The sequence below is a fragment of the Gadus chalcogrammus genome, chromosome 1 (genome assembly GCF_026213295.1).
Source record: "Gadus chalcogrammus isolate NIFS_2021 chromosome 1, NIFS_Gcha_1.0, whole genome shotgun sequence".
Taxonomy (NCBI): Eukaryota; Metazoa; Chordata; class Actinopteri; order Gadiformes; family Gadidae; genus Gadus; species Gadus chalcogrammus.
This window is the reverse complement of record NC_079412.1, coordinates 3,744,163-3,771,764: the sequence shown is the minus strand read 5'-3', so window position 1 is coordinate 3,771,764 and position 27,602 is coordinate 3,744,163. Positions and strand designations below refer to the sequence as shown.

Genomic DNA, 27,602 nt, shown 5'->3' with positions numbered 1-27,602 from the left:
ACACACTATACCTGTATTGGTTTCCTCCCACCTTCTCTTTTTCTGTCTCTCTCTTTCTCCCTCTCCTTCTCTCCACATGCAGCTTGCACTTACAATTTGTATGAAAGAGCGTTTAGAAAGGGAGTTGTTTCGAGGTTTTATGCATTGTGTTACAGTGAATTCCTGAACAGTTTTTCGGAGCTCATTCAACCTGGTCCTTTGTTTATCCGTTGTTGTGTAAGGTACCATGGCCGACCAGGGCAAGCAGATGGTAAAGTAACTCTTTTGTCTGTAGATTGCAGTTTTACATCTATATAATAATTGTTACACTGTTTTTAAATTAGATTGATTGATTTAATAGTAGTAGTAGTAATAAAAGTATTTTTCCAAGAAATGCATTTACTGCCAGATATTTTAAGTGACTCATGTGATGGTCTCCTCAAAATCAAACCAACAGGGGCATTCCTGGACGTTGGCATTGATGGTGACTTCAACTGCCATTGGGGGTACCCTCCAGTATGGATACAACCTCGCTATCATGAATGCACCAACAAATGTATGTTTTGTGTATCTAATCCTTCTGCACATTTTGTGTGCGTGTTAGTGTTAGTGTTAATGTGTGTGTGTGTGTGTGTGTGTGTGTGTGAGAGAGAGAGAGAGAGAGAGAGAGAGAGAGAGAGAGAGAGAGAGAGAGAGAGAGAGAGAGAGAGAGAGAGAGAGTGTAGGTGTGTGTTTGTGTGTGTGTGTGTGTGTGTGTGTGTGTGTGTGTGTGTGTGTGTGTGTGTGTGTGTGTGTGTGTGTGTGTGTGTGTGTGTGTGTGTGTGTGTGTGTGTGTGAATGTGTGTGTGTGTGTGTGTGTGTGTGTGTGTGTGTGTGTGCGTGTGTGAGTGTGTATGTGTTTGTGTGTGTGTGAATGTTTGAGTGTGTGTGTGTGGGTTTGTGTTTGTGTGTGTGCGCGTGTGTGTGCGTGAGTGCGCGTGTGTGCGTGCGTGCAGGGACTGAAACAACATTGACTAAACTTGTTTGTTCCAGTTCATTCAGGGGTTTGTGAATGATACATGCAGGGAGCGATGGGACGTCCAGCTAGAGGACTATCAGGTGACGCTGGTCTGGACCATCATAGTTTCCATGTTCTCACTGGGTGGCCTTGCAGGCGCTCTTATCGCCGGACCAATGACCATCCACTTTGGGAGGTAACATATGATGTTCCCACGATGTAGATTAACATGATATTATGTCTGCACACGCACCTTCAAAACTTGGATTAGATTAGATAGATTGGTACAATTTACGTATCAATGTGTAAACTCCATCTGTTAAATGTTTACTTTTCTGTCCCCCTTGACCGACCAGAAAGAAACAAACCCTCATGTAGACCCTTTATTGAAAGGGAAAAACATTAGTCTAAGCAAAGTTTGTGTTTAATAAAACTGTCATAAGTCATTATTATTATTAAAGGTCCCATGGCATGCTACTTTATGGATGCTTTAATATAGATATTAGTAATTCTAACACAGTATATGAAGACGTTCCCGAAATTCAGCTGTGGTGCAGAATTACAGCCACTACGAGCCAGTTGCACATTGAGCTTCCCCAAATGCGCCGTTTCGGTGTCTGTAGCTTTAATGCAAATGAGGAGGAGCGAGGCGGGTCAAGGAGGAGGGTGGGGGTGTGGCCCTGAGCAGCTTGCAGCCACGGTACCATGCGCTCTGTTTACAGTGGATGTATCGCAATGGCGAGGCGCACACAGCCTTTGGCCGTGTTCTTTAAATATTCTAGAACACTCCGGGTGCTCCAGCGGGAGTCCAGGAACTCTATATCTAAATAATATCATATTATACTAGATATCTATACCATATAATATATATTATCACGGCCAAAAGCTGTGTCCGCCTCCAGACGATATTATGAATCTCTGGTTCTTCCACGTCCAATCTGAAGTAGACTGAACCACGACATGGAGGAGAAAGGGATTGTTGCCAGCGATTGTTGACCGCGATTGTCTCCCGCCAGAGCCACCCTGCCGAGGAACCACCGCCTCGGCAGCGGGCAGCGGACAGCGCTTAGGCACCACCGCCTCCTGCATTGGGCAGCGCCGAGGCGGTGGTCCCTTGGCAGTGGGCAGCGGGAAGCGGGAGAAAATCGCGGGCAACAATCCCTTTCTCCTCCATGTCGTGGTTCATCTACTTCAGGGAGTCAAAGCCAAAGTTATTTTCTCTCAATTCCTTCTCAACCTTGGCTGAGATAACCCCCACTACGAGTCTCGTTGGGGAAATACCAGAGACGAGAGTCCGACGTGTTATGCGCCATAACACCAAAAGCAGAACAGTTATCCAAATAACAAGGAAGTGTACAACACTTGCTTTACAGTCCTTGAGATCTATATCTTCATAATATCGTATAATACATAGATCTCTATATCATATAATACATATTATCACGGCAAAAAGCTGTGTGTGCCTCCAGATGATATTATGAATCACAAACGACTGAGTCGGGTTCTCTGAAGTCTCTGGTTCTTCCACTTCCACATCAATCTGAAGTAGACTGAACCGCGCACTGCCAGCTGCCAGCTGCCCGCTGCCCACTGCCTGCTGCCGGGCGGTGGTGCCTCGTGGCAGCGGGCAGTGGGGCAGCATGTCGCAGTTCATGTACTTTAGGCCAAAATTCCTTTCCCCCAATTCCTTCTCAACCATGGCTGAGATGACCCCAACTACAGTCTTGTTGTGGAAATACCAGAGACGAGAGTCCGACGTGTTATGTGCCATAACACCAACAGCAGAACGGTTATCCAATAACAAAGAAGTGTACAACACTTACGTTACAGTGTGTGCAATCACACACACACACACACACACACATGTGGCGCTCGCACGGTCGTAGCTCATTGTCTCATTGGCAGGCCAAATTCTCTGGGCGGGCAAGGCAGAGGAAGGGGAGGTAACTTGGCCCCTTGTGATGACATATGGGGCCATATTCCAAATCAGCGTGCCTGAGCTTCCACTTTTTCAAAGGCGAGCAGGATACCTAGTGCTGATTTTACACCAAACGCAAGTTTTAGCCCCTGGGGGGCGATAGGCAGGCTAGGAGAACTCATATTAACGTTAGAAAACCTCATAACGTGTGATTTTTATGCCATGGCACCTTTAAATAAATAATTATGAATTCAAAACGATAATTTTCAAAATTTTCTGATGCATGGATGCCAGGACTTAAATATACACCTCATCAATACCACCTCAAAACACAAGAGGTTACAGTCAGCAGTTACCTCAAGATACTGTACATTATAAGTTAAGGTTCGGGGACATCAGATAGTACACTAATACTAATACTCATCTGACAAGAAACATGAGCCCTATATCTGTCCTGCAGAATCTTTGTTCCATATCATACTATACTCATAAGGTATTAAAGCACTGAGAATAATAATGATAATTAATTTTATTTGTAATGCACTTTATATTGAGCAAACAATCTCAAAGTGCTACATAAGAAAAAAAAAAAGAAAAGTAAAAGTTAAAATTTGGAGAGAGAACGTCTCTCCAAAGGAAACAACTAATGAAATGCTTTTTTAAAAAGGTAGGTTTTTAGGCCTTTTTTAAAAGTGTCCAGGGTCAGTGGTGCTCTCACGTGGTCAGGGAGAGCATTCCAAAGACAGGGAGCGGCGTGACAGAAAGCTCAGTCTCCCATGATTCGGAGTTTGGTCCTTGGGATCTGCAGGAGGTTTGCCTGACCGGAGCGGAGGTGTCGTGAAGTGGGCTGAGGGGTGATTAGCTCCTTCAGGTAAATAGGAGCATTACCATGGAGGCACTGGTGGGTCAGTAGGGAAACCTTGTATTCAATCCTGAATGGGACAGGGAGCCAGTGGAGGGATTTGAGAATTGGTGTGATGTGGTCAAATTTCCGTGTCCTTGTAAGGATCCGGGCAGCACAGTTTTGAATGTATTGGAGTTTTTGGATGTTTTTGTTGGAGATCCCGGCAAGAAGAGCATTACAGTAGTCCAGCCTGGTGGAGACAAAGGCATGGACGAGTTTTTCTGCATCTGGGAGAGAGAGTGATGGACGGAGTTTTGCAATGTTTTTTAGGTGGTAAAAAGAGTTTTTGCAAAGCTGTTTGATCTGAAGTTCAAAGGTCAGGTGGGGGTCCATTATTACACCAAGGTTGGTGACTGATGGAGAAAGGTGGATGTCGTGGCCGGCGAAGGTGATACTGGTAATGGTGGATGACCGGGTCTGATGTGGGGTGCCAATGAGAATGGCTTCAGTTTTTGAACTGTTAAGCTGCAGAAAATTCTCCTTCATCCACGCCTTTGTCTCCCCCAGGCAGGTGGTGAGTGTGGAAGATGGCAGGGTGTCAGAGGATGCTGGGTTGATTTTGAAATAAAGTTGGGTGTCATCAGAATAGCAATGGAAAGATATTCCATGCCGGCTGATGACACGGCCAAGGATGTAGACAGCATGTAGACAGTGAAAAGGGGGGGTCCGAGGACTGACCCTTGGGGGACACCACAGGAGACGGGGAGTGTGTCTGACTTGGCTTCTCCCAGGGAGACGTATTCAGTTCTGTTAGTGAGATAGGAGGTAAACCAGTTGAGAGTTGAGTCAGATAGTCCGATGGTGGAGTGTAGGCGATGGAGGAGAATGTGGTGGTCAACCGTATCAAAAGCTGCAGTGAGATCAAGGAGAATGAGCAGGGATGGTGAGCCAGCATCAGCTGACATCAGTAGGTCGTTAGTGACCCTGGCCAGAGCAGTTTCCGTGCTGTGGCCAAGGCGGAAACCATTCTGAAATTTTTCAAACATGTTGAGTCATCTGTGGTGTTCCCCTGTGGTGTTCCCCTGTCCATCCCTAAGGAAGAAGTGCATGCTGCTGAACAACGTGTTCTTGATGTCAGCAGCCCTGCTGGCTCTGACAAGCCGAGCCGCCAGGTCCTTTGAAATGATCATCATTTCACGTGTTCTGGTTGGAATAAACGCTGGTATGTCCAAAGATCAAAGTTAGGGATAGGGTTAGGGTTTTATACCTTCATCACACATCTCAATGATAAAATAGAGTTCAGTCTTTGAGATTGAGGAAAGCCTCAAAAACAATGCACATGTAATATTTTTTAACATAATACTATTGTGAAATGTTTTGAATTGAAGCTTGATGCAAATTCAGTTCCCAATAAGAATTTTAATTTTTACAAACAATAATTGCACCTGTCATTTTACTTACTTGCTTTGTTTACTTATTTTGAAGTATGGCAACCCTCCCTCTGCAGGTATCAGCATGAACGTGCAGCCCATGTACTTTGGGGAGAGTGCTCCCAAGCACCTCCGGGGGGCGGTGTCGCTGTCCTGTGCCGTCTTCACGGCTTTCGGGGTGGTGCTGGGGCAGGTGGTGGGGCTCAGGTTGGTAGACCAGATATAATCAGCACATATACATTTCAAACAGATGATATGTATGTCAGCAGGTGTTAGACAAAGGGCTTTTTAAGTGGCCATCATGGGCCCTCAAACCAAGGATTTGTTTAAGAAGTGGTTCAAACACCGGTAAACTACTGAAAATGAAACTATGACTAACAATTATAAGTCAAGATAGAGCACACTGGACTATCCTTTACCAAAGAAAAGGAGAAATTACATCCCACAATTCCTTGCAGCAGGGACACTTTAAGCACCGCACCATTCAGCTGTTCACAGAAACAATTGTGACCGACAATTATTTTCTACAATCCTAGGAATTGGCTTCTATGTCATAAATATGAGTGGATAGGTTCACCGTTAGCAACCATTATCGATGTGACAACTATTTCCCTTGTTTCCCTTTGGTGACTGGGAGCTTTTATGATTATTATTTTTTCTGAATTTGAACTTTTGTACTGAGGCAGCATTTTTCACCGGGTTATCCAAGTTTATACAGCCTGCATGAAACAACACAGTAAGAACGCACAGGGCAAAGTATCTCGGATACGTCCTTATGACTCCCCATTCACATCTTTCCTTGACCTCATGACGTTTCCCATCAAGGTCATGAGGTCATCAAGAAGTCGTTTAATTGGAGTATCTGACAGTAACCCCAGAGTAGGTCCCTATGCTAAAGGAAGGGATCCTTGAAGCACCTTTCCTTAGCATTTAAAGAATTCTAACAGCTGTTATCTAGCCTGGCTAACGCCAGACCTCATCTCAATCTACATTGAGAAGAGGTCTGGGAACCACACATTCATTTTCTCGTATTTGAGGCGTGGTTTTAGATTGCCCAGAGACGTTTATTGGGCGCTACGAATGTAAGTAAGTAAGTAAAATGTATTTATAAAAGCACATTTAAAACAGTCTGCACTGACCAAAGTGCTGTACATAGTGCATTCAGCAGGCAAAGATGAAGGCAAAATAACATTAGAATAAAATACAAATAAAAGACATGAAACTGGACATCCACACACAACAAAGGCAGTAGTGCAGAGGTCAGATAGTTAATGGGGAGGGAAGGCAAGGTTGTACAGAATGGGTTTTGAGCCTTGATTTAAAGGCATAAATGGAGGGGGCATCACGTATGTCGGTGGCAGTTGGTTCCACAAGCGCGGAACAGCTACAGCGAAGGCCCGGTCACCTTTTTGTTGCAGTCTGGAGCGGGGGATGTGTAGAAGACCCTTATTAGAGGATCTAAGGGACCTAGTGGCTGAGTGGGGGTGTAAAAGGTCTGATATATAAGATGGGGCCTGACCATTGATGGCTTTGAACACCATAAGAACAGTCTTAAAAATGATCCTTTGTTGTACTGGCAGCCAGTGAAGGGAAGCAAGAACGGGAGTGATATGCTCCCACTTTTTTGACCCAGTCAACAGTCTTGCTTCTGCATTTTGGACTATTTGGAGCTGAATATGAGGGACTGAGGGAGACCAAGGTAGAGGGAGTTACAGTAATCCAGCCGTGATGTTATGAAAGCATGGATGACTATTTCCAGATTGTAGTATGATAGGGAGTGCAGCATAGGTATAGCCAGGCTAGCTGTTATCATGGCTGCCACTTACTTTCAGGTAATTTCACTCAATTAGTAACCTCTAGTTACCTTCCGAAGCAAAAAAGACTATTCAACGCAGGCTTGAACTTCCACTTGGCGTTTTGGATGTTTGATTGATGCTCTGTTTCTCTCTTGTGGGGAAATAACTAAACTGTAATCATGATATCTGTATTTAGCTTGTGCTTGTTACAACAACTTTAACTGTATTCCTTTGACCACACAAATGATACAGGCTCCCGATGTAAGGCATAATCATTTCTTCCAGAATTTCGCTGATGCGACAAAAACCCCCAACTGAATAACAAAGGGTGTTATTCACATTAATCTGAGAACACATGAACAAAAGATGCAGGACACAGGAACGCTTTTTGTTTTTGTAGTCCATATTATACCAAGAACGCAGTGATCCATCCTCTGGTTCAATAACAACACCATTCACCAAGCATATCAGGAGGCCTCCGGTTCCTTCTGGACCGGCTTCAGGGTGCTGATTTACCCGATGGAAGTCCAACAAGTCCAGGATCTTAGCGCCCAACACTCCCTTTCTTGGGCCCACTGGGACTGCCTTCTTGGTTCTAACCCCACCTCAGGGGATGCAGCTTCCGAAATCGGGCCTTGAACAAGGCTGTCAGTCCCTGAGGAGATGACCCACAAGTTGAGGAGGCCAACGTCAAGAGGGTCTGGATTCAGAAGGGGTGGCGACACCTCCACTGGGGCCCATCCCTCCACAAATCCGGGGGAACAACTGCTGTCCAACGGTACCTGTGAGGGATAAGGCTTCAGCTTGTGGACCACCTTCACTTTCACTCTTGGTCCTCCCTGGAGTAGGTAGACTAAATCATCTAGGACGTCACCCACCAATAAATATGGGCCCTCATAAGCAGGAAGGAATTTCTGTACCTAGTATTTCACTTTTTGAATGCCTTTCACCAGGGGCCAAACTGTGTCGCCGACCTCGTGCTGCATACTGCAGATGTTCTTGTCATACTGGGTTTTAGCTCCTTCCACAGACTGTCCCAGAGCTTCACTGGGAAAGGTCCAGTCCTTCTCTTGGCTTTATGACATGGAGAGGAGGTGTCCTGGCTTCACTGTTCTTTGTTGGAAAACCTGTAACCAGATCAATGGTCATGTTGGGTTTCAGGCCTGTAGTGCTATGCTTGGTTGCATAGCTCCACTGGAGTAGGCTTTTTAGCAGCAATCACAAACTTCACGTTTACCGTTACCGTTGTTGCCAATCTGGATGGGGAGGGCCACTTCCCAGAGAGCGGCTACAGTCCCCGGAGGATGCCTAGCAGAACCTCCACTTCGGATGGTGACAATGAGGTCTTACACTAATTGGAACAGCCTCTGTTAGAGAGGAGCAGAACGCTCCTCAGAGCGCTTACAGCAATAACGGAGTTCGTAATTGTACAACTGTACATTTCTTATTCGTACTTATCCTCCCTAGCGTCGCTGGAATGGTCCTCTGGGGCCATTGCTTTCGCTGTCAAGTAGAGGGCAGTTTTTCTGAAGATGTCCTACACCAGCAGAGAAGTGGCATCTGACCTCAAGTTTGATGAAGCTAGCCTGGCTACCCCTTCCGTATCCTCGATTCATGGTGGGGCTCAACACTCCAGGTGGGGGCCAGCCTCAGTGAAGACGTTCTCGCTCGACATGTTGGTGCACCGGAGCCCCCCGGGGTCTACACTGCACCACAACCTGTGCGCTTACTCATGAGCACGGGCTCACGTGGGCGGTCGCTCGTCCCGCAGCTTCTGGAAGGTGTCCACGTCACCAAGTGGGTTGGTAATAATCTCCACACAGAGAGCGTCATTCTCTGGCTCAGGATAGAGGCCATATGCAATGCAGACAAATATCATCCCTCAGCGTACACTCGTGGGGCATCATGCTGTCGCATGTTCAGCCTAGGCATGTTCAGAGGATGGCTTGTCATTTATTGTCGCTGTATGTGAACTAAGTGAGCCTTTGCGGACCAAATATGGCGTCCTCACGGCCATCACACATATTAGTTTATACAGCTATTTGTCGGCTGTCACCTCTGGAATGGAAGGGTTTGAAATGCAAACCAATGTCAGGGCCAAAGGGCAGCTATTACTGCCATGGTCGTGCTTGGACTGTCCGCACACATGCGTGTGTGTGCGTCTGAGTGGAATGTATTGCTGAAGTCTGCACTGGAAAAAGCCTTCTGTTGAATCAATTAAAAAAAACATGGGTAATGGTTCACATCTATATTACATAACTTGAGCCAATGACAAATATATAGCTTGCCTCAAACAATATTTCCTATGTTCATAAAAACAAAATAATACAACTTGGCACCAAGTATAATTCTATTCTTTGAATGAAGTTAATACATTTAAATCGTATGTTAAATCCTAAACAAAAAAATATTGATTCACTCCAACAATTGGTTCTCATTTAAGAAATATCTATCAGAAATAATTTGGTTTATCCAATCAAAAAGATTACAATTTAATCAAACAATTGTTTCTCATTATTGTATACATCATCATCATCATTTTTTCCCGCTCGGCTCTCGCCGCTTCATGGCCTTGAGGCGCTTCTGTCTGGATTCGACATCACATCTCGACATCAGTCAGGGTTAGGTGCTTTGCCAAAGACACCTCGATACACTGCTTGGTGAAGCCGGGGATCGAACCAACAACCTTCATATTACCAGCCAAACCGCTCTACTACCTGAGCTATTGCCGCCACACAATATACAATATATATTAACAATCTAAATGGCAGAGTTAGACCAACTCCAGACCTCCCTCCAGACACAGACAGACTGTCCTAGCTCACAGAACCAGTGAGTCATCGTCACTCTGGTCAAGGCTAGTGCTTTCACCTCAAAAAGTCGCCAAAAGTCACCAATAGCAGCTGAAAAAGAAGCTAGATTTGTCGCTTGTCGCTGTTTTGAAAAAAAGTCGCCAAAGGGGTCTGAAAAGTAGCTAAATATAGCGACAAAATCGCTAAGTTGGCAACACTGCGGTTTGGTCCAGTAGTCGTAAGCGTCTTTGTATTTAATGCGCATGCGCAGGCTTGTACGTAACCTTGAAATTGTACATTTGTCTGAACAAATATTTCTAAATTGAGCTCCTAATCAAGTACACTGGAAAAAGTCTTCTGTTGAACCAAGTAAAAAAAATATGGGTAATGGTTCACATCTATATTACATAACTTGAGCCAATGACAAATATATAGCTTGCCTCAAACAATATTTCCTATGTTCATAAAAACAAAATAATACAACTTGGCACCAAGTATAATTCTATTCTTTGAATGAAGTTAATACATTTAAATCGTATGTTAAATCCTAAACAAAAAAATATTGATTCACTCCAACAATTGGTTCTCATTTAAGAAATATCTATCAGAAATAATTTGGTTTATCCAATCAAAAAGATTACAATTTAATCAAACAATTGTTTCTCATTATTGTATACATCATCATCATCATTTTTTCCCGCTCGGCTCTCGCCGCTTCATGGCCTTGAGGCGCTTCTGTCTGGATTCGACATCACATCGCGACGTCAGTCAGGGTTAGGTGCTTTGCCAATGACACCTCGATACACTGCTTGGTGAAGCCGGGGATTGAACCAACAACCTTCAGATTACCAGCCAACCCGCTCTACCACCTGAGCTACTGCCGCCAGTGGGTCATCGTCACTCTGGTCAAGGGTAGTTCTTTCACCTCAAAAAGTCGCCAAAAGTCACCAATAGCAGCTGAAAAAGAAGCTAGATTTGTCGCTTGTCGCTGTTTTGAAAAAAAGTCGCCAAAGGGGTCTGAAAAGTAGCTAAATATAGCGACAAAATCGCTAAGTTGGCAACACTGCGGTTTGGTCCAGTAGTCGTAAGCATATGGTCGTAAGCGTTTTTGTATTTAATGCGCATGCGCAGGCTTGTACGTAACCTTGACATTTTACATTTGTCAAAATAGATATTTCTTAATTGAACTCCTAACTAAAAATATCTATATTTCACAGTATTTTGAAGTAAAAAAAAGTTATTTTAAAAATAAAACAAAAAATGTTTATTTGAATTGAATTACAAAATAATAATCAGATGAAGTGCGGCATAAATCCCTTTTTCCAGTGTATAACAGTGTTTTAGGAAGAAAACAAAAAAAAATATTTGGATTGAATGACAAAATTATTAATCAGTTGAATACACAACCTTAATATTTTACATTTGTCAAAATGGATATTTCTTAATTGAACTCCTAATTAAAAATATCTATATTTCACAGTATTTTGAAATAAAAAAAAGTTATTTTAAAAATAAAACAAAAAATGTTTATTTGAATTGAATTACAAAATAATAATCAGATGAAGTACGGCTTAAAACCCTTTTTCCAGTGTGCTTGCTAATCCACTTTGGCTATGTTCACCTAAACATGAATAAACCCTCATTGGAAAGATATTAAACTATTTTAATTAGTGGTGACCGTAAACCGTAGGACAGAGAGCAACCTATTGACAAACATCGGAGTACTTAAGCATTTTTTTACCAGGGTATTCATTTTTTTCAATCCTTTACTAATCTGGAATGTCTTTTCAATTTAAATATCTTCATTTTGGTGCTTGATATTGTGATTTATATTTGTATAATCTGATAAATCACAGATATCAATTATGGTATCATGATATCATAATTTTTCAAATTGAATGAAATATGTATGTATAAACACACTCACACACACAAAATCATTGCCATAAGCAGTGTTTGCGACATGTTTCATTGGTCTTGGTCTCCAATTGTTTCCTTGGCAGGGAGATCTTAGGCAGTGAACCATACTGGCACTACCTCCTTGCGAGTAACGCCATTCCTGGCTTCATCCAGCTGCTCACCCTGCCCTGGTTCCCCGAGAGCCCCAGGTACCTGCTCATCGACCGGGGCGACAAGGAGGCCTGCATCAAAGGTAGCACACATATGGATATAAACATGGATATATATGGACAAATATATGTTGCAAGCGCTGTGAATGTGGCGCATGCCATGCGAGAGAGAGAGAGAGAGAGAGAGAGAGAGAGAGAGAGAGAGAGAGAGAGAGAGAGAGAGAGAGAGAGAGAGAGAGAGGGAGAGAGAGAGAGAGAGAGAGAGAGAGAGAGAGAGAGAGAGAGAGAGAGAGAGAGAGAGAGAGAGAGACATACACACAGGTGTGGACATTTATATTTATTTATATATCAGATGTGGCTCCCCTTGGCTCCCCTAACTGTCACCAGGGCCCCGTTTCCCGAAAGCATCGTTAGCCTAAGTGAATCGTGAAGTGTGTCGTACGAGCATCTTACAGTTTTCCCACCGTTTCACAAAAGCATTGTTGGTAACGAACGTCGTGAATACGCTCATAGCTAACGAGGACTCCAGGGGTACCCGTAGGATGCTAAGATCATCGTTAGCCTACTATAGCCTCAGTGGCATCAGTCGAGCCGTCGCTGCAGAGTCTGAGTGACGCCTCATTGCAGGCTTTTGCCTTCATGTCGAGGGAGTTAGGGCGCACTATGTCCACCCTCGTACAGACTCGCTGCCAGGTGTGGCTTGCGCAGTCGCCCCTGACAGAGACGTGTAGGAGGGTCCTCTGTGCGGTGCCGGTGGAACCAGGGGAGCTTTTTGGGTCAGCTGCCCTGGAAGCACTGGAGGGGGCTGCCCGAGCTAGGCAGACCAGGCAGCAGCTGTCCGGTCTAAATAGGAGTGTGTCCGCTCCTAGCAGGCCTGGGGGCCCCTCGGCAGTCCCCCAGCGGCGCTTTCAGACACCTGATTACTCCGGTGGCCTACGGAGGTCTCAGCGGCCTGCGCAACAGCCTACGGATGGCTTTCGGGCCCCCGAACGTCTACCTTCCTGGGTTAAAAAGCGTTAAAATATCTCCCCATCAAGGCCAACAGCAGAGTAGCCTACAAAAAGAATAGACTGCAATAATATGAATGCTAAAGATATTAAAACACAATTGATTAGGCCTAGGCCGACATATGTATCAGTCCTAATCCTGAATGCAGTGTGCGTACATTTTTTCACAGCATTTTCCCCCCTGAAATAATTCCATATTAACAAAAATCAAAAATAGCTTGTGTGACAACTACATTTATCTTAATGTGCTGATTTCTGAAACGTGCTTCGCGCAGCAAAGAGAGCCGACTTTATCTGATTCCGCCTAAGGTTTCATTGACTGGCGCGCACTCTCTAGAATGTTTGTAGACATAAAAAATGCAACGCTCCATAATTCAAACACAGAGGCTAGGCATTAACACACGGCTATTGCTGACCCGATTAGTAGAGCTTGTTCTAGATCCTGCCCAAATTGTTGGGCAGGATGGTCTTTTTACACTGCCAAGCCGGTTTGGTCGCAGCTTGGCACGCTCAGCGATTTTACCTTCTTATCTCAAGTTTCCTGTGTAAAACCGAGGGGGTCAAATCCCCCGTTCGTCACGGCACAGGCTTTCTTGGTTCACTGGAGAAGGCGGGGCTGCGCACGGAGTCTCTGACCTCTTTAGAATAATTTGTATTATTGCATACTCCCGAATGTTACATTTTTTATGAATGAAGACACCCGCATGCAATAATGAGTTCACGTCTGAGCGTAGACTACAAACGCGATTAACTGTGGTCAGGGATGTTCGTTACTGTCTAGACACGGTCCAATAAATAGTGAACTTCATCACAGCCTCACCGAAGCACCTATAGTGCTTAATGCAAACAATCGCAACAAAAAACGCCTCTCAGCATGTTGCATGTCTGCAGTAGCCTATGTCTTCTGTCATTGATCAATATGAGGACATTTTAACCGCGATGGTTGAATTAAAATCAGAGGGAGAGAGCAATGCAGCTCGAAAGCGACCTCCCACACAAGAGCAATGGAATCATTTGATTTTATTATGTGCCTGTACTCCCAAAGCGAGAGCTGTGTTCGCGTCCTCGGCAGCCAGTCAGTTTCGTTCTCGGTGGGTGCTGGGCTCCGCCAGGGCTGCGCCTTGTCACCAATCCTGTTTGTGATATACATGGACAGGATATCGAGGCGTAGTCGTGGTGGGGAGGGGTTGCAGTTCGGTGGTCTGAGGATCTCGTCACTGCTTTTTGCGGATGATGTGGTCCTCATGGGATCATCGGCCTGTGACCTTCAGCACTCACTGGATCGGCTGGCGGCCGAGTGTGAAGCGGCTGGGATGAGGATCAGCACCGCTAAATCTGAGGCCATGACTCTTAGCAGGAAACCGATGGATTGCTTACTCCGGGTAGGAAATGAGTCCTTAGCCCAAGTGAAGGAGTTCAAGTACCTCGGGGTCTTGTTCGCGAGTGAGGGTACTATGGAACGTGAGATTGGCCGGAGAATCGGAGCAGCGGGGGCGGTATTGCGTTCGCTTTACCGCACCGTTGTGACGAAAAGAGAGCTGAGCCGCAAGGCAAAGCTCTCGATCTACCGGTCGATCTTCGTTCCTATCCTCACCTATGGTCATGAGGGCTGGGTGATGACCGAAAGGACGAGATCGCGGGTACAAGCGGCCGAGATGAGTTTTCTCAGAAGGGTGGTTGGCGTCTCCCTTAGGGATAGGGTGAGAAGCTCAGCCATCCGTGAGGAACTCGGATTAGAGCCGCTGCTCCTTTACTTAGAAAGGAGTCAGCTGAGGTGGTTCGGGCATCTGGTAAGGATGCCCACTGGGCGCCTTCCTTGGGAGGTGTTTCAGGCACGTCCAGTGGGGAGGAGACCTCGGGGAAGACCCAGGACTAGGTGGAGAGATTATATCTCAACACTGGCCTGGGAACGCCTCGGGATCCCCCCGTCAGAGTTGGTCAATGTGGCCCGGGAAAGGGAAGTCTGGGGCCCCCTGCTTGAGCTGCTCCCCCCGCGACCCGACCCCGGATAAGCGGAAGAAAATGAGATGAGATGATGAGATGAGATGTGCCTTGTGACGTGGCGTTTGATGGGTACATTTTGGCTGCGCATGTATTTTTGGAATTTTAATTGCTGCAATAAATTATGTTGTTGTTGACTTCTAATATGCCTCTATCTTTGATGTTGAAATCTAACAGTAGTCTATGAGTAATATATCGGCAGTAACCACTGTTTTTGGTTGCGAAATTGCGCCAGCTGGGCATTCCGTGTATTGGATGTGTTTTAATAAAACGTATCCAATACACGGAACGTCCGCTGGTGACGCCACTGAGGCTATAGTAGGCTAACGATGATCTTAGCATCCTACAAGTACCCCTGGAGTCCTCGTTAGCTACGAGCGTTTTTACGACATTCGTTACCAACGATGCTTTCCGGAAACGGTGTGAAAACTGTACGATGCTCGTACGACGCAATTCATGATCCACTTAGGCCAACAATGTTTTCGGGAAACGGGGCCTAGGTCCAGGCCCTGTGTGTGTTATGCTCTATGTGTGTGTGTCTCTGCCCGCCCTGTGTGTGTTATGCTCTATGTGTGTGTCTCTGCCCCCAGCCCTGAGGCGGCTGCGTGGCTGTGAGGTGCAGGCGGGCGAGCTGGACGAGATGCTGCAGGAGCAGGCCCAGAGCAGCGGGGTGCGGCCCAGCCGGCCCTGGGAGCTGCTGGCCGACCGCGCCCATCGCTGGCAGCTGCTCTCCGTCATAGTCATCAGCAGCGCCATGCAGCTGTGTGGCAACGACTCGGTGAGGGGGGAGGGGGGACAGAGGGTGAGGGCCCTCGAGAGGGTTAGGGCCCTTGAGAGGGTTAGGGCCCTAGAGACGATTAGGGCCCTAGAGAGGGTGAGGGCCCTAGAGACGGTTAGGGCCCTAGAGACGGTTAGGGCCCTAGAGAGGGTTAGGGCCCTAGAGATGGTTTGGGCCCTAGAGATGGTTAGGGCCCTGGAGACAGTTAGGGCCCTAGAGAGGGTGAGGGCCCTAGAGAGGGTTAGGGCCCTGGAGACGATTAGGGCCCTAGAGAGGGTTAGGGCCTTAGCTACGGTTAGGGCCCTAGAGAGGGTTAGGGCCCTAGAGACGGTAAGGGCCCTAGAGACGGTTAGGGCCCTAGAGAGGGTTAGGGCCCTAGAGAGGGTGAGGGCCCTAGAGAGGGTTAGGGCCCTGGAGACGGTTAGGGCCTTAGCTACGGTTAGGGCCCTAGAGAGGGTTAGGGCCCTAGAGACGGTAAGGGCCCTAGAGACGGTAAGGGCCCTAGAGACGGTGAGGGCCCTAGAGAGGGTGAGGGCCCTAGAGAGGGTTAGGGCCCTGGAGACGGTTAGGGCCCTAGGGAGGGTGAGTCCTAGGGAGGGTGAGGGCCCTAGAGATGGTTAGGGCCCTAGAGACAGTTAGGGCCCTAGGGCGGGTTAGGGCCCTAGAGATGGTTAGGGCCCTAGAGACAGTTAGGGCCCTAGAGAGGGTGAGGGCCCTAGAGAGGGTGAGGGCCCTAGAGACGGTTAGGGCCCTAGAGACGGTTAGGGCCCTAGAGCGGTTGAGGGCCCTAGAGACGGTTAGGGCCCTAGGGAGGGTTAGGGCCCTAGAGAGGGTTAGGGCCCTAGAGACGGTTAGGGCCCTAGGGAGGGTTAGGGCCCTAGGGAGGGTTAGGGCCCTAGAGATGGTTAGGGCCCTAGAGACGATTAGGGCCCGAGAGAGGGTTAGGGCCCTAGGGAGGGTTAGGGCCCTAGGGAGGGTTAGGGCTCTAGAGAGGGTTAGGGCCCTAGATAAGGATGGGAATCGAGAACCGGTTCTTGTTCAGAACCGGTTCCGAGTCAACCGATTCCTTGGAATCGTTAGCAAGCCTGCTTAACGATTCCGCTTATCGGTTCCGGTCGCGGCAAATGCGTCGTGACGTCACACACACGCTGCTTTGATTTGGTTCAGAACGCAGCAAACATGTCGCCGCCGAGGAAGAATCGCATTGTGCGTTCACACCAAACGCGACGGGGCGACAAGATCCCATACAAAGTGAACGTAGAGACGCGTATAAGGGCGAGTTTTTCGCGGGAGAAAACCGATGACAAGTTTTTGTCGTGATGACAGCCAATCAGCGTTCAACAGCGTGATAACTGAGTGACATGTGTAACGTAACAGCCAATCCGCGTTCAGCCGTCAAACTCAGTGCAGTGCAGTCCGGGTGAACCGCGGAATGGTGGAGAAAGTGATTGAGTGAGTTTGCGACTCCCGGAGCTCTATATATAATAGTATATAATATATTATATACTATATTATAATTGTATATATAATATCACGGCCAACAGCTCTGTCGCCTCCGGATGGCCGTAGCGTGGGGAGCTCTCATAGGGATTGGGCTTCTCGGGGTTTGTTTACCGGCATTGCTATGGTTTCCGGTCTTGTGTGTTCCAACGGTTTATTAGGTAGGCCCATCTAATAAATCTCTGTCTAATCAATGCTTCATTTTGTTTATGTCAGTTTAATTTTGTTACAAGTTGAATGCAAATGAGCACTGTTAGAATTCCAAAAGGCACAAGCTCTTACTTGGCTGTTTTCAGTCTGTGTTTTTAGTTGTATGGCACATAATGATGGCATTTGGGCTTAAAAAGCGAAACATATCTTTTCGTCTAGACCAATTGATTTGAAAATGTACAATTTCCTAATACTAGAAGCACTTCTGATCAGATATTAAAGAGATGTAATGCAAACAAACACATTTATACTTATTTTCTCACCCAATGAGAATCGATAAGAGAATCGATAAGGAATCGGATCGATAAGCAGAATCGGAATCGGAATCGGAATCGTGAAATTCTTATCAATTCCCATCCCTAGCCCTAGAGAGGGTTAGGGCCCTAGGGAGGGTTAGGACCCTAGGGAGGGTTAGGGCCCTAGGGAGGGTTAGGGCCCTAGAGATGGTTAGGGCCCTAGAGACGATTAGGGCCCGAGAGAGGGTTAGGGCCCTAGGGAGGGTTAGGGCTCTAGGGAGGGTTAGGGCCCTAGAGATGGTTAGGGCCCTAGAGACGATTAGGGCCTGAGAGAGGGTTAGGGCCCTAGAGACGGATAGGGCCCGAGAGAGGGTGAGGGCCCTAGAGACGGTTAGGGCCCTAGAGACGGTTGGGGCCCTAGGGAGGGTTAGGGCCCTAGAGAGGGTTAGGGCCCTAGAGACGGTTAGGGCCCTAGGGAGGGTTAGGGCCCTAGAGAGGGTTAGGGCCCTAGGGAGGGTTAGGGCCCTAGAGAGGGTTATGGCCCTAGGTCAGGGCAGAAAGACCTTCATGTTTTCTGCCCATATTGTAAAACACCAACAAATTGTCTGCGTCCAATCAGCGACCAGAGGGAGTGGCTGAGATCAATGACGTTAAACTCAGCTCTCATTGACGGACGTCTTCACGCACTGTGATTGGTTTGTTTACAGCCAGCGAGCAACGTGATTCCCAGCCAAATGTTAGCGATTGGTTATGGCAGATCCAGAGTGGCGCTTGGCAGATCCAATAGTTTTAAAATTCCCCGCCTTCAAGTGAGTTAACGTTTGTCAATTGAGTAGGGCCCCGTTTCCCAATAACGATGGATCCACGCTCGTACGATCATTCTCACGATTGATCGCAAAATCCATCGTGAGAAAGATCGTGGACGCAACAAATATCCGACCTACTGCCATTATTTTGCTGTTTTATTTGGGTGCTTTATCCATTTTGTATTGTGCTGTGCTACTGCCCTTCTGGGCCAGCCGTGTCTTGATAGAAACGTAATCTGAGGGGACTAGCTTGGTGGAGGATTACCTATCAGATTATCATTTTAGCCCCGGGGTTTGGTGGCTGGTTCCTCTAACTCTGTGCTGGCAGCAGGTTGTCGGCACTGCGTTGTTTGTTTCTATAATTCATCTGTACATAATATATATACGCAGGTATCAGGTGCACAATAATGTTTGAGACCGGGTCGTGTTGACCTGTCTACGCCCAGGCCTGTTAGAAATGTGATATTTCACCATCAATATTTGACACGGTGTTTTGATGCGTGCAATGTGTCTCATGTAGCCTATCTATAAATAATAATATCAAGCAGCATCAAGATGCTTTTATCCAAAGTCACATACAATTGATAATATAATTGATATTATATATTTTCAGGATCGATTATCATTGAGCAGAGGAGTTAGACCTATTGCTCAAGCCTGTAGGTTTTTATTTTTGCAATGGATTGTACTTTCCAATACAAAACGCTGTGTATTTCTATGCATGGTACAATGGGATTCATGCAGTGAATTAGGGCTCATTACATGGGCTATGTAGAAAATGCTCAGCTGAGCTTATAAGAGGTGAGTTATTTGAGCTGAAGCACACAGAACAACTCATGAACCTTTGCAGAACACTTGTCCTATTGTCCCTCCAGATCTATTTATATGCATCATACGTGTTTAAAGAGGCTGGGATTTCCGTAGAGAAGATCCAGTACATTACCATTGGTACTGGCACATGTGAATTCTCTGCCTGTATTCTGTGTGTAAGTATAGTGTTTGTTTGTGGTCTGTGTGACACTATAGTGTGTGTCATTATTCTTTGTTACATTATAGTGTGTCACAGTTTAGTGTGTGTATTCTGTGTGTGAGTATAGTGTGTGTCCTCATTCTGTGTGTCAGTATTCTGTAGTTCAGTAGTGTCAGCATTGTGTGTTTCACTATAGTGTGTGACAGTATAGTGTGTTTCCCTATAGTGTGTGTCAGTATAGTGTGTTTCCCTATAGTGTGTCAGTATAGTGTATTTCACTATAGTGTGTGTCAGTATAGTGTGTTTCCCTACAGTGTGTGTCAGCATGTTGTGTTTCATTATAGTGTGTGTCAGTGCTTTTGTGTTTCCCTATAGTGTGTGTCAGTATAGTGTGTCTCTCTATAGTGTGTGTCAGTATCCTTCAATGGGTACACGAGAAGTAGTGAGCTAGACTCGTTACCCATCTCAACTTAAACCTTCAATTCTGAATAATGGAATATTAATAATATTAATAATTTGTACCTGCTAAATTATTTGATTAGTACCTGCTAAAGGTGAAAGGTTGATCATGTCCCATAAAATTCTAACAAAAGAACAATAGTTCTTCGTGATATTTTCTTCCAGAACCTTTTGATAGAGCTGAAAGGGCGCAGGTTCATGTTGATGGGGGGCTACATCCTGATGTGCTGCTGGGCGGTGGTCTTCACCATCGCCCTGTCCTTTGAGGTAACCACCAACACAACTCTGAATGCCTTTCTCTGGGTTTGTAATGAATGTAATCCAAGAGCATCAGGGATATTTCTAGCGCTACTAAGATTCTTTTGATGGACAATTTGTAATGGACAGGGAATAGGCATTTACATTAAGACATTTAGATCAGGGCGTTACGCTTTTATCCAAAGCGATTTACAATTAGTACATTTGTCAGAAGAAAGCATTTTATATGTTGAAGGCATAAAACATATTTTTCTGGTTTCCTAGGTATTTCATCAAAGTGCCTGGTGTGGTTGCTTTAGGGAATATTTGAAACATAAGGTTTATAGCATAAACAAAGTTTACATTAATCTAAAACAAATGGTTTTGTTTTATATATTTATTATCTTAACAATTAGGGCATCTAGCGGATGCCTTTATCCAAAGCGACTTACAATAAATACATTTGTCAGAAGAAGGAGAAACAACAATATATCGCTGTCAGTACAGTAAGGATGTTTAAAGAACAAAGTGCAAAGCTCTTAGAATCGCTAGGTTAACCCATTCCCCCTATGCAACAAAGATAGCCAGGATAAGATATAGATATATCTATGTTAATTGAAAGGCGTTGTTCTTCATTAGATGTTGTAAAGCTGTGATTCCTGTGTCTGAACTCAATAGCATGTGGTCTCCTGGATGCCCTACCTGAGTATGACCTGCATCTTCACCTACATACTGAGCTTTGGCATGGGCCCAGGTCGGTCCACACTCACTACTCATTTGAGCTGTTCGTAGCTTTGGGAACTTTTTCCAACGTATCCCATGACATTCACCCTCACCTCTCCAACTGACCTATATTATCACATTTACATTGTTTTAATACACCCTGAACCTCCAGGAATAAGAGTCATTTAGAAAATGAATAATAAATGCAATGTAGCAAAACGTGTCTGATCAGAACGTGTGGCATAAAAATATGAACAGGATTGGATTTCTTTAGGATCATATTTTTGCATTTAAATAGGAACATGATTTGAATTCTTTATGATTAGAGTTAGGGTCACTCATTATGATTTGGCCCCAAAGGGATAAACCCACCGAACTATTATGTGCACCAACTATTGATACGTTAACACAAAATCCAATGGGTCAGAGGCTGCTAAATAGATCAGCACAATCCACTAAAACGTCCCCCTGAAGATCGGGAGAGACACCCGCTCACGTGTGACTCAATGACACATTCAGAGTAAAGACGTAAAGACGGCAAACATCTGCGATGGCGTCACCATAATGCCCAACACAGCCGACCACGCTGGGACTAGGGGTGCTGATGTGTGTGTGTGTGGCCCCCCAGTGGGGGTGACGGGGTGCTGATGTGTGTGTGGCTCCCCCAGTGGGGGTGACGGGGTGCTGATGTGTGTGTGTGTGTGGCCCCCCAGTGGGGGTGACGGGGTGCTGATGTGTGTGTGTGTGTGTGGCCCCCCCAGTGGGGGTGACGGGGTGCTGATGTGTGTGTGTGTGTGGCCCCCCCAGTGGGGGTGACGGGGTGCTGATGTGTGTGTGTGTGTGTGTGTGTGGCCCCCCCAGTGGGGGTGTGTGTGTGTCGCCGGCTGATGTGTGTGTGTGTGTGGCCCCCCCAGCAGGGGTGACGGGGTGCTGATGTGTGTGTGTGGCCCCCCCAGCGGGGGTGACGGGGTGCTGATGTGTGTGTGTGTGTGGCCCCCCCAGCGGGGGTGACGGGGGTGCTGCCAACGGAGCTCTTCAGCCAGACGGCCCGGCCCGCCGCCTATATGATCGCCGGCTCCATGATGTGGATCAACCTCTTCATCGTCGGGATGCTCTTCCCCTTCTTAGTGGTACGGTCCGTTGGCATACACACACTTACACACGCATACACACACACATACACACGTAGAAACACACACACACACACACACACACACACACACACAAATATAAACACACGCATACACACTCATACACAAGTATACAAATACACACACACACACACACATATACACACATACACATAGACATATGCACACATATACACACATATATATACACAGACACATAAACATACATATACACACGCATATACACCCACCAACATACACACACATATACACACATAAAAACAGACACATAAACATGCATATACACAAATATACACACGCATACACATATAACACACACACACACATATGCACACATATACACACGCACAAGCATACATACACAGACATACACACAGTCAAACACACACATAAACACACACACTCAAACACACATATACACACACACACACACACAAACACAAATATACACACACACACACACACACACACAAACATACACACACACATGCATAAACACACAAAAGCATCCACACACATATACACACATACACATGAACACACACGCATACACACATATACACAAATGCCCATACACACACACGCATTCATACATATATACAGAAGCATACACACAGATACACACAAACATAAACACAGATACACACACATAAACACAGACACATGCAAACATATACATACACACACACATACAAACACATCAACACACATATACACACACACACGCATACACACATATACTTATCTTCTGTCTGTCCTACCGCAGAGTTCCCTGGGCCAGTATTGCTTTGTGCCGTTCGCTGGGGTCTGCCTGTTATCTGCCATGTTTGTTGGCTTCTTTCTCCCTGAGACAAAAGGCAAGACCCTCTCAGAAATCACCAGCGAGTTCAACAAGCTCAACTTCAAAGGCCAGCAGGAGAAGAGTTTGTCTCCTGCCCAGTATCAGCTTGGGGAAGTGGGCCTCTCCACCTCTCTATAGAACACTTTTCTTTTGTCTGCTAGCTTCTGTATACATCAGCGGTTGTCGAAGTGGTACGAGTGTCCCGGGGGTACCTGGATGGACCAAGGGGGTGCTCGAAATGAGTCTCTGATTTATCCCCCTAACAGTCTGACTGAAGTCTCAGTACGAAACATAAACAAATTAGCCCGGTGTCACAACACCCCCCTTCCTCTGACCCATGAAGGAAACTCGCACTGACAGATCTACTCAGCCCACCCCTGGTTGTTGATTAACGTTGCCATGAAGACTGAGACATTTGTGAGACATCTGAGACATGTCTGAAAGATTACCAAATGTTTTTTAGTGTCTAGTCAGTAGTGTTTGATTAGTTGAGAACTGACACATTTATCAATATTTTCGAAAGCACAGATCTTGGAAAGTATTCGGTGGGGCACACACACCTATGTTTTGATCTTTGCGTGGATGTCACGACTATGACAAGAGAGCAAAATAATTAACTTGTAACCACTAACCATGATCACCAATCGAATAAAAAAGTATGTTTTCGTGCAAAGGAAAATACAATTCCTGTAATACATTGCTCTTCATAGCCTTATGTAGATTAAGCTTAATCACACCCTTTTGAAAATAATTGTTAATGATGGATGAACAGCCCAAACACAAATGTCTCAGTAAGGACATATGGAGCCTGCTGGTGGTACGGCCTGTTTTGATGCTTGGTGAGCTAGTCCAGTACAGTACAATGTGTGGCTATAGTCCAGGTTGTTACTGACCGATTCTGTTGACCTTATGACGTGTTATGCTGTGAGCGTGAGTTTAGGTGCAGACCTAAACCTAACCTGTTTGATCCGAATAAAAAGCAGGAAACATTTGAAGTTCTGTCTCGTATTGTATGTTATGTATATCCACAAAACGATGACTGGGTTATTCCTGGGAGCACATTAATTTACTATTTCCACAGTTAAGCTCTTACATTTCTATGTGATTTTAGTGTATTTATAAAATGGGATGGACGGTTAAGTCAACATATGTCAAGCGGGAAATATTAAAGCGGGGACATATTATGACAACAACACTTTTCCTGGGATTTGGGGTGTGGTTTTGAGTCTCTGGTGCTCCAACACGCATGCAAACTTTGAAATAAGTCTGAAGATGATTTTTTGAGTGAGATATGCATTTTTGAAAATAACCCGCCTACAGCTAACAAACGAGTGAGTCAGTTTCGGCTCCCCCTCCTACGTAGGAAGGGGATTTTGTGGACCAGCAGACGAGCAGCTCCAGCGGAAGGACCTCGTGGCAGCCCGGCAGCTCAGCTCCGGGAGTACAATCCGAAGCTTCAGCGGCAGTCCGGAGGAGAAGACATGGAGGAGAAAGGGGTTGTTATCCCGGAGCTGAGCTGCCGGATTGCCACCGAGCTACTCCCGCCGGACTTTTGCCGTCGAGGTGTCCAGGCTCGGCGGCAGTCCGGCAGGGGTAGCTCGACGGTGTACTCCTGGAGCTGAACTGCCGCCGAAGCTGCCCGGCTGCTCCGGCTGGTTGATCGAGGAGCTGAACTGCCACCGAAGCTGGCAGGTCCGGCGAGGGGGGGCTCGACGGCAGTCCGGCAGTCCGGCTGCTGCGGCGCAGGGAGCTCGATGGCAGTCCGGCAGCTCCCGGAGTACAATCCCTTTCTCCTCCATGTCGTGGTTCATGGACAGTCAAGGCCAAAGTTATTTTCCCCTAATTCTTCTCAACCATGGCCGAGATATCCCCCACTACGAGTCTTTACTTGTTGTGAAGTACCAGAGATGCAGTCAGACGCAGTCTTTATGATTCATAATATAATCTGAGGCGCACATAGCTTTTGGCTGTGTTATTATATATAATATTATATAAATTATTATTATTATATTATATGATATAGATATAGAGCTCCAGGAGTCCGCAGACGGCAACAATCCCTTCTCCCCCATGCTGTGGTTCAGTCTGACAGCTCATTGGTCAATGGGCAGCAGCTTATTTGCATTAAAGCACCAGAAACAGCATTCTGAAGGGATTGAAACAGAGGGGAATAGCGGTAGACACGTTTATTTTTCCTAAAAGCTATTTCCAGCAAACAGCTTTAAAAACATGTTTTCTGGAACTCAAATACTATGTTTACTTGTTGGGAAAACAACATAATATGTCTCCTTTAAGTAAATGGGAGGTGAGTATGGACAATGCGGTTCAGTCACGTGAAGACAATTCTCATCTATGATTGGATTTAGAATTTGAACCAGCAGAACAAATTGTAGATACTTTATGTTAATGCCATAGGCTCTTGTCAAATTAGAGCTTGATTTGGGCATTAATAAATATATTTTCTCAGAGTGTATCATTGGCCTTTTGATGTTAATCAAAATTAAATGAAAGATTCATGTCTTTTTTGTTTTTCCTTTTTTCTTGAACAAATATAAATAAATACCAATATGCATTAATTGCATCACTTTATAAGGACAGAAACTCATATTTCATATTATTGTTGTTCTTGTTGTAGTAGATATTATTTATAAGCAGTTTATTTTATGTTGAGTGAACTTGTTATGTAGTCCATGTATTACTAAATGTGAAGAAGTGAATTGTGGGCCAAGTCAACACACGTCACTACAGCGAAGATAGAGGAGAAGCTGCAGCTGCCACTTCCACCCAGAATAAGTAATGCATCTCCATACATTCAACTCACCATAAGTACAGGGTACATACATTAGTAAGTAGTAGCAGGCTAAATATATTACTAGGAGAAAGTCATCAAACACATTTTTCATGATAAAAAGAATAATATCTATACATCAATTTGTTCCATCTCTAGTTTTCTTTTGTATTGGTTAATCCAAGCTAGCGTCTAGGTCAAACCCCCCATACTGATGCATTTAGGCTTGCTCTTTTCAGTTGATCGTTCCAGGGCCGGCTCTAGACATTTTGGTGCCCTAAGTGATATTAACATTTGGGGGCCCCTCCCTGGCGGCATGGGCAGTGTGGTAGGTTCTCCGGGGCATGGGCGTCCAACGTAGGGCAAAGAAATGTGGGCTAGGGAGTGAGGTAAAAAGAGGGAGTGGGAGATGTTATAGACTCCTGATGTTAGTTCAAGGAGAGAGAAGGGGGCATTTTATCCCCATGGTTACAACCAACAGCAGCTTTGTGATACTTTTCTAGTACCGTTGATGTGTATGTTGCGTTATAATGAGCGATGTTGTATATGGACTGTGCCACGCATCACAGCGTCACTCGGACGAGGTCATTAAATCAAACGCTGGTCAGTCGGAGCCCCACCGTCCACACACACATAGCATTATCCTTTAGGTGTCCCATCTGGACTGATATAGAGTAGATAAAGTTAGCATATACATGTAGCTTCTGCTGCACATTAGTAAGCTAGACTGTATGATGTTTTATTGGTTCTCGTCTCCAATATGCATGGGGATATAAAAATTACTATATCGGCAATATTACTATATCAGCAGATATGAAAACATCATTAAAAAATCAAATCAAAGTCTTCTACAAACTCCACCATATTCTGGTTGCAAAAACAAACACACACACACAAACATACTGTATGTTAGTAACACACACACACACATACACACACACACATACTGCATGTTAATAACCCACACATACTGCATGTAAGCAACACACACACACACATACTGCATGTTAGTTACACAGACAAACATACTGCAGATTAGTGAACCACACACACTTACTGCATGTTAGTAACACACACACACACACACACACACACACACACACACACACACACACACACACACACACACGCACGCACGCACACACACACACAAACACACACACACACGACACACACACACACAAACACCCACACACTGCATTTTAATAACAGAGACACATACTGCATGCTAGTGTAACCCAGGTTTACATAACAGCTTTTTAATTTAATCAGATTGAAATCACAACCCATTAAAATATTTGTTACTAATCAATAAAAAATACATGGCTTGTTTATTGTTGTTCTAAATAGTGACACAGAATGAGATAAAGATATATAATGGGAAAATATTGCAAATAAATGCATTTAATATATTGTATCTGAATGATATGGTGTGATTTGTTAAATCACCTGTCAACCAACAAAGACGCATGGCAACTGTTTTGGCTTAGTTAGCCAATCAAAAATTAGACCCGCCTTTAACCATCAGCAGACGGCAGTTACGAGATTCATCCTTTTCGGGACGAGCAACAGACATATGGGGTCAGAACAGTCTCATTAATAATGAGTGCACAGAGAAGGATTCACAAATGTATTTTGTGATTTATATATAAATTACTCTCTTCTCACAAATACATTTCAATGCACACACAAATGGATATCGGTATGAATAAATGTTAAATAAATCCATAAACAAAAATAGGTTTCACAAACACATTTCTGATCTACACACGAATGTGCCTTGTTTTAATTAAATGTAATATAAATCCATAAATATATTAATTTAAAAAATACGTTGCTAGATTCACAAATGCATTTTTTTCAACAAGGAACTCTCTGTAGCCAATCAGATGCCTCCCTCGTTTTTAACCAATTACATGACTGCAGTTCCGACCTCTGAGTCCAGCCTCCGAGCCTCCCGGTTCCCTCTGTCAAATGTCTATGGGAAATAACATGGGTTTTTTGAATGATCGTACTTAACAATCTCTAGTGGCGAAGAAGTAAAAACTGTGTCACGTTAAGCAACACACT

General features: G+C 45.2%; 1 protein-coding gene across 1 annotated transcript; it reads left to right on the top strand.

Moving 5' to 3' along the window:
* Window positions 1–107: 107 nt before the first annotated feature.
* On the top strand, window positions 108–22,961 carry slc2a11a (solute carrier family 2 member 11a). Its single transcript, XM_056609633.1, has 12 exons — window positions 108–250; window positions 437–535; window positions 1,012–1,172; window positions 4,836–4,960; window positions 5,246–5,375; window positions 11,760–11,908; window positions 15,424–15,611; window positions 19,239–19,349; window positions 19,958–20,059; window positions 20,708–20,783; window positions 21,755–21,882; window positions 22,670–22,961. Exons 1-12 carry the CDS (start codon window positions 227–229, stop codon window positions 22,880–22,882), a joined length of 1,506 nt encoding a protein of 501 aa, XP_056465608.1. The 5' UTR covers window positions 108–226; the 3' UTR covers window positions 22,883–22,961.
* Window positions 22,962–27,602: the final 4,641 nt, after the last annotated feature.

Excerpts from the sequence above, each read along its gene's own strand:
- slc2a11a (XM_056609633.1), top strand. The coding sequence starts at position 227 with ATGGCCGACCAGGGCAAGCAGATG. Across the intron at positions 251-436 it reads CCGACCAGGGCAAGCAGATG|GGGCATTCCTGGACGTTGGC; the intron begins GTAAAGTAACTC and ends TCAAACCAACAG. Across the intron at positions 20,060-20,707 it reads CCATCGCCCTGTCCTTTGAG|CATGTGGTCTCCTGGATGCC; the intron begins GTAACCACCAAC and ends TGAACTCAATAG.